The sequence below is a fragment of the Hippocampus comes genome, unplaced genomic scaffold, assembly GCF_001891065.2.
Source record: "Hippocampus comes isolate QL1 unplaced genomic scaffold, H_comes_QL1_v1.1 scaffold68, whole genome shotgun sequence".
Taxonomy (NCBI): Eukaryota; Metazoa; Chordata; class Actinopteri; order Syngnathiformes; family Syngnathidae; genus Hippocampus; species Hippocampus comes.
The window spans coordinates 1,538,543-1,544,542 of record NW_017805625.1 but is presented as its reverse complement, the minus strand read 5'-3'; the positions used below and the strand labels follow the sequence as shown (position 1 = coordinate 1,544,542).

Here is a 6,000-nt window from a genome sequence, read left to right as displayed (position 1 = left end):
TTCTGTCGGCCTCAGGACATCTGAACAAGCCAAGTTTCTCTGTTTTCTGTTGTAAGTACGATCACTATTAATGCCCGCTTTGTTTGAAGCATGCCCGCGGCCTATCGAAATATCGTCGGGCTCGGTGCTGTCGGTCAGTGACTCTAAAAGAAGCATGTGAAGCAGCTAGTGTCAGATTTTCAACTGGCCCCACTTCAATAGCATCTTTGAGTTACATTGAAGTCTCAAGGCTTCAAACATATATTTTTATTTTATTTATTTATTTTTTTTTGTCTCACAGGAACCCCTGTAAAGTCGAGAAACATGACGAGAGCCAATCGCAATCGCAGGACGTGTGCAAGCCGGTAATTTGATCATTTGAGCGTGCGACTGAACTCTTTCAACAAGAATGTTTTTTTTTTTTTTTTAGCAGCTGTCCAACCTCTAAACAATCCCAAAACGCACCCCACACAACTCAAAGTGTGTTGCCTTGAGATTTTGAGTTCACCCAACTTTTTTTTTTCTTTCTTTTCACACTGTGTGAACTCATTGAAATTGTCAGACAGTAATTGTCTCCCCCATGGCCACCAGGAGGAGAACGAGGTGGTGGTTACCTCGCCGGAGATCTCACAGCGAGTTCATCACGCCACTGACGAGGAGAAGCTGGCGTCCACGGTCATTACGGGGCAGACAACACAAGACGAGCCCCCGCCGAAAGGAGAGTCTGAATCTGAGAAAACATGCGGCAAAAAACAGACTCTTGATGACACACCCGTCACGGATAGTAAGTTTACAGGCCTTTAAAAAAAAAAAATGTGCATGTCTGTCAGTACCTTTATCCATAATTTACTCTTAAAAAAAAAGGAAAGGGAAAGACTGACACAAAAGTGTTACCGAGGGTACAAATTTTCAAACAAGACTTGTTTACAATGTTATGTTTACAACTGTGCTCTGTTTCCATTCATAGCTCCCGAGACAGTGGATCATGAAGACGAGAAGGACGCCTGCATTGTGAAGGATGACACGGTAAGTGAACTGTCGTCATTATTTAATCATGTTTTCTTCTCATGTTTGTCTCCGCGAGACAGACCATAGTGAGATGTTTCACTCCTTTTTTTTTTTTTTTTTTTTTTTTAAATGCTCGTAGCAATGACTCCCTTCAACCCTTTCAGTGTTTGTCCCAGACAAACACGCTTACATACGGTGGCTCTGAAAAATATTTGGATATGCCAATCAATGCAAATGTGAGCACCATTTTAATGCAGATGTATCACAAACAGTCCTGGAATTTTGATCTGGAACAGCAACCTGAATAGCATATGAGTGCTTCATAACAGTCACTGACAGTGTCGCGGTTTCCTGGCCTAACGTTGGTGCAGGTCGCGTATGCTCACTTCCAACTTAGTGGCGGCGTGAATGCGAATTTGAATGCTCACCTCTGAACAAGATAAGAGGGAAAGAAAACGGAAAACTGGTCTCCAGCAGTGTTTAGAAACGCTTGGTTGTAAACGGTCAGAAGTGTAGCTAATGTTGGCCAACAATGGCTCCGAAAAGGAGAGCGCCTAGGAAATGTGATGTCGTGCTTTGACTGATACTCATTTCGAACGAAGAAGCATAAAAGTCAAGCTCGTGTGTTTCCCCAACGTTTTACAGCGCGAGAATCCCACAATGTGCAGCGACGATGCCGACCCGGGGGTCCCGTGCCAAGACAAAATTTCCCTGACCGAGATTGACAAGGCTGCGGTGCTGACCCTCATCAGAGAGGAGGTACGTCGCCCCTCCTCTGAGTCAGATTCCTAATCGCGCCAGTCTTCATCTCCCTTTGTTGCCGCCATCAGATCATCACGAAAGAGATTGAGGTGAACGAGTGGAAGACAAAGTACGAGGAGAGCAGAGCTGAAGTTTTAGAGATGAGGTACACCAAGCACAAATCCACTCACATATTGAAAAAAAAAAGACTTACGCTGCTCACGCTGTATTCTCGTGCTGGCAGGAAAATAGTTGCGGAGTATGAGAAGACGGTTGCCCAGATGATTGGTGAGTCACTGCCCCCTGGCGGTTGCTTCTGTATATTGCTCCTGTCAGCGCGGCAGGCCCAGAAAGTGTGCCCTCACACCTCTCTGTGATGTCATCATTGTCGTCAACTCATCTACATTGTCAACAACAACAACATCATCTTTGTTATATAGAGGGTGAGCAGGAGCAGAAGACGCTGTCCTGTAGTAAATCGGTCAGACAGCTGACGATGGAGAGGGACCAGGCCCTGGCTGACCTCAATTCTGTGGAGCGCTCCTTCGCTGACCTCTTCAGGAGGTACGAAAACATGAAGGGGGTCCTGGAGGGCTTCAAGAAGGTCAGTCGAGCTTTGGACGTCACGATAGGTTGAGTCGGGCACCTCTCGCATCAGCATATCCCCCCGCCCCCCTCTCCATGCATCTCCAGAATGAGGAGGTCCTGAAGAAATGCGCACAGGACTACCTGACGCGCATCAAGCAGGAGGAGCAGCGTTACCAAACCCTCAAAGTGCACGCGGAGGAGAAACTGGATGGGTGAGATTCGTGTTGAATATTTGCGCAATTTGTGGTCCCGGACGGATTTAAGCCGTAAAAATGTCCAAATGTTGACGCGAGAGTTTTAAGATAAGATAACCTTTATTTGTCCCAGGGTGGCCATATCTGGTAGCACGAGGCCCACCCAAGGCGGCGTGAATGCGAATTTGAATGCTCACCTCTGAACAAGATAAGAGGGAAAGAAAACGGAAAACTGGTCTCCAGCAGTGTTTAGAAACGCTTGGTTGTAAACGGTCAGAAGTGTAGCTAATGTTGGCCAACAATGGCTCCGAAAAGGAGAGCGCCTAGGAAATGTGATGTCGTGCTTTGACTGATACTCATTTCGAACGAAGAAGCATAAAAGTCAAGCTCGTGTGTTTCCCCAACGTTTTACAGCGCGAGAATCCCACAATGTGCAGCGACGATGCCGACCCGGGGGTCCCGTGCCAAGACAAAATTTCCCTGACCGAGATTGACAAGGCTGCGGTGCTGACCCTCATCAGAGAGGAGGTACGTCGCCCCTCCTCTGAGTCAGATTCCTAATCGCGCCCGTCTTCATCTCCCTTTGTTGCCGCCATCAGATCATCACGAAAGAGATTGAGGTGAACGAGTGGAAGACAAAGTACGAGGAGAGCAGAGCTGAAGTTTTAGAGATGAGGTACACCAAGCACAAATCCACTCACATATTGAAAAAAAAAAGACTTACGCTGCTCACGCTGTATTCTCGTGCTGGCAGGAAAATAGTTGCGGAGTATGAGAAGACGGTTGCCCAGATGATTGGTGAGTCACTGCCCCCTGGCGGTTGCTTCTGTATATTGCTCCTGTCAGCGCGGCAGGCCCAGAAAGTGTGCCCTCACACCTCTCTGTGATGTCATCATTGTCGTCAACTCATCTACATTGTCAACAACAACAACATCATCTTTGTTATATAGAGGGTGAGCAGGAGCAGAAGACGCTGTCCTGTAGTAAATCGGTCAGACAGCTGACGATGGAGAGGGACCAGGCCCTGGCTGACCTCAATTCTGTGGAGCGCTCCTTCGCTGACCTCTTCAGGAGGTACGAAAACATGAAGGGGGTCCTGGAGGGCTTCAAGAAGGTCAGTCGAGCTTTGGACGTCACGATAGGTTGAGTCGGGCACCTCTCGCATCAGCATATCCCCCCGCCCCCCTCTCCATGCATCTCCAGAATGAGGAGGTCCTGAAGAAATGCGCACAGGACTACCTGACGCGCATCAAGCAGGAGGAGCAGCGTTACCAAACCCTCAAAGTGCACGCGGAGGAGAAACTGGATCGGTGAGATTCGTGTTGAATATTTGCGCAATTTGTGGTCCCGGACGGATTTAAGCCGTAAAAATGATTGCACTTTCACTCATGAAAACATTGCCTCTTATTGGGAATTTGCAGAGCTGGAGACTTGCATAGCCACTTTGGAAAACTACAAAAAGGATGCATTTTTCAGACTTCGTAGTAGTAGCAGTCATAACAAAACAGACTCTTTTAGGCTGATACTTTGACCTAGGCGAAATAATTTGCTCAAATTTAGTCTTGATGTGTGTCAGATAATCTTTTTTTTTTTGACACAAATCTGTCATTTCTACCTACTGTGACAGGGCCAATGAGGAGATAGCGCAGGTGCGTTCCAAGGCCAATGCAGAGGGGCTCGCGCTCAACGCCAGCCTGAGGAAAGAACAGATGAAGGTGGACTCGCTTGAAAGGGCCGTCCTTCAGAAGGTACGGCGCACAAAATATCGCATTTGGCTGTCAACTTGATAAGGTTTTGAGAGAAGAGCATCGACTGACTTTGGGGAAAATCAGTGTTAGATTTGTCAATTGTTAGATTATTTTTCCAAATCATTTTTAATGGGTCAGGGGGCCTGTTTTGGAGACGGGGGACACTGAAAAACAGGCTGTATACGGGCTCTCGAGAACCGGACCGCGGCACCCCGGATATAGAAAGGAAACATTTCCGTACTTGATGGCATTAGCATGGAAGGGCCCTTTGTTTAATGACGACACTTTTTTCATAACATGTTATGAAGCGATTCCTGTAATAATTGCACTTTCACTCATGAAAACATTGCCTCTTATTGGGAATTTGCAGAGCTGGAGACTTGCATAGCCACTTTGGAAAACTACAAAAAGGATGCATGTCTCTCACACAAGGGGGCAGCATTTAATTTAAGAAATAGCACAGTAGTCAAATGACATGTCTATTACACTGGGCAACACTGAAGTTTTTTTTTAAGGGAGTGTGTGGTCAAAGCTTCTCACCTTTCCATGGATTTATTTCATATTTTTTGAAGAGAACGGGGATGCCACAGCTCAAAAAGTTGCTGCGATAGAAAAAAATCGAGATACGTTTTGGATTTTGCACCCAAAAACAGCCGTCAGACCGAACACAAGAATAAAATTGTGTTCCCCAGCGTTACTATGAACGTTCTTTTTGTCTACACAGAATCAGGAGATTGAGGAGCTCACAAAGATCTGCGATGAGCTGATTGCCAAATTGGGAACGGAGTAAAACGTGAAAAGTTCTCTTTTAAGAGAGCACGCAAAGCATTGGATGGTGCACATCAACGTACTTCAAGTATCTGGAGTGAATCTTGTACATGTTTGCATACCTCATACGGAAATATTGAACTCGAGCAGTGTTCAAGCACAAAAGTGAGGCATAGTTTGACAATATGGAAGGATTTTGTGTATTTTGTCTTCATTTATTGACTTGTGGGAGTAGGGGGGGGTTCTATTGCACTTTCACTCATGAAAACATTGCCTCTTATTCGGAATTTGCGGAGCTGGAGACTTGCATAGCCACTTTGGGAAACTACAAAAAGGATGCAGTCTCTCACACAAGGGGGCAGCATTTAATTTAAGAAATAGCACAGTAGTCAAATGACATGTCTATTACACTGGGCAACACTGAAGTTTTTTTTTAAGGGAGTGTGTGGTCAAAGCTTCTCACCTTTCCATGGATTTATTTCATATTTTTTGAAGAGAACGGGGATGCCACAGCTCAAAAAGTTGCTGCGATAGAGAAAAATCGAGATACGTTTTGGATTTTGCACCCAAAAACAGCCGTCAGACCGAACACAAGAATAAAATTGTGTTCCCCAGCGTTACTATGAACGTTCTTTTTGTCTACACAGAATCAGGAGATTGAGGAGCTCACAAAGATCTGCGATGAGCTGATTGCCAAATTGGGAACGGAGTAAAACGTGAAAAGTTCTCTTTTAAGAGAGCACGCAAAGCATTGGATGGTGCACATCAACGTACTTCAAGTATCTGGAGTGAATCTTGTACATGTTTGCATACCTCATACGGAAATATTGAACTCGAGCAGTGTTCAAGCACAAAAGTGAGGCATAGTTTGACAATATGGAAGGATTTTGTGTATTTTGTCTTCATTTATTGACTTGTGGGAGTAGGGGGGGGTTCTATCATGGTGTCATTTACATACAAATAATTGGAAGTCA

At 45.6% G+C, this 6,000-nt stretch overlaps 1 protein-coding gene across 1 annotated transcript in view; it reads left to right on the top strand.

Moving 5' to 3' along the window:
- LOC109522160 (transforming acidic coiled-coil-containing protein 1-like) overlaps positions 1 to 5,210 on the top strand; it is a 13,295-nt gene extending 8,085 nt beyond the window's left edge. Inside the window, exons 4-18 of the mRNA XM_019880471.1 lie at positions 281 to 344; positions 571 to 763; positions 947 to 1,005; positions 1,633 to 1,746; positions 1,818 to 1,894; positions 1,973 to 2,016; positions 2,169 to 2,332; positions 2,422 to 2,529; positions 2,868 to 3,038; positions 3,110 to 3,186; positions 3,265 to 3,308; positions 3,461 to 3,624; positions 3,714 to 3,820; positions 4,138 to 4,258; positions 4,983 to 5,210. Of these exons, the coding sequence (XP_019736030.1) occupies positions 281 to 344; positions 571 to 763; positions 947 to 1,005; positions 1,633 to 1,746; positions 1,818 to 1,894; positions 1,973 to 2,016; positions 2,169 to 2,332; positions 2,422 to 2,529; positions 2,868 to 3,038; positions 3,110 to 3,186; positions 3,265 to 3,308; positions 3,461 to 3,624; positions 3,714 to 3,820; positions 4,138 to 4,258; positions 4,983 to 5,048 (1,573 nt within the window). The 3' untranslated portion in view covers positions 5,049 to 5,210. The remainder of the gene's footprint in view (positions 1 to 280; positions 345 to 570; positions 764 to 946; positions 1,006 to 1,632; positions 1,747 to 1,817; positions 1,895 to 1,972; positions 2,017 to 2,168; positions 2,333 to 2,421; positions 2,530 to 2,867; positions 3,039 to 3,109; positions 3,187 to 3,264; positions 3,309 to 3,460; positions 3,625 to 3,713; positions 3,821 to 4,137; positions 4,259 to 4,982) is intronic.
- The last annotated feature ends 790 nt before the right edge of the window (positions 5,211 to 6,000 follow it).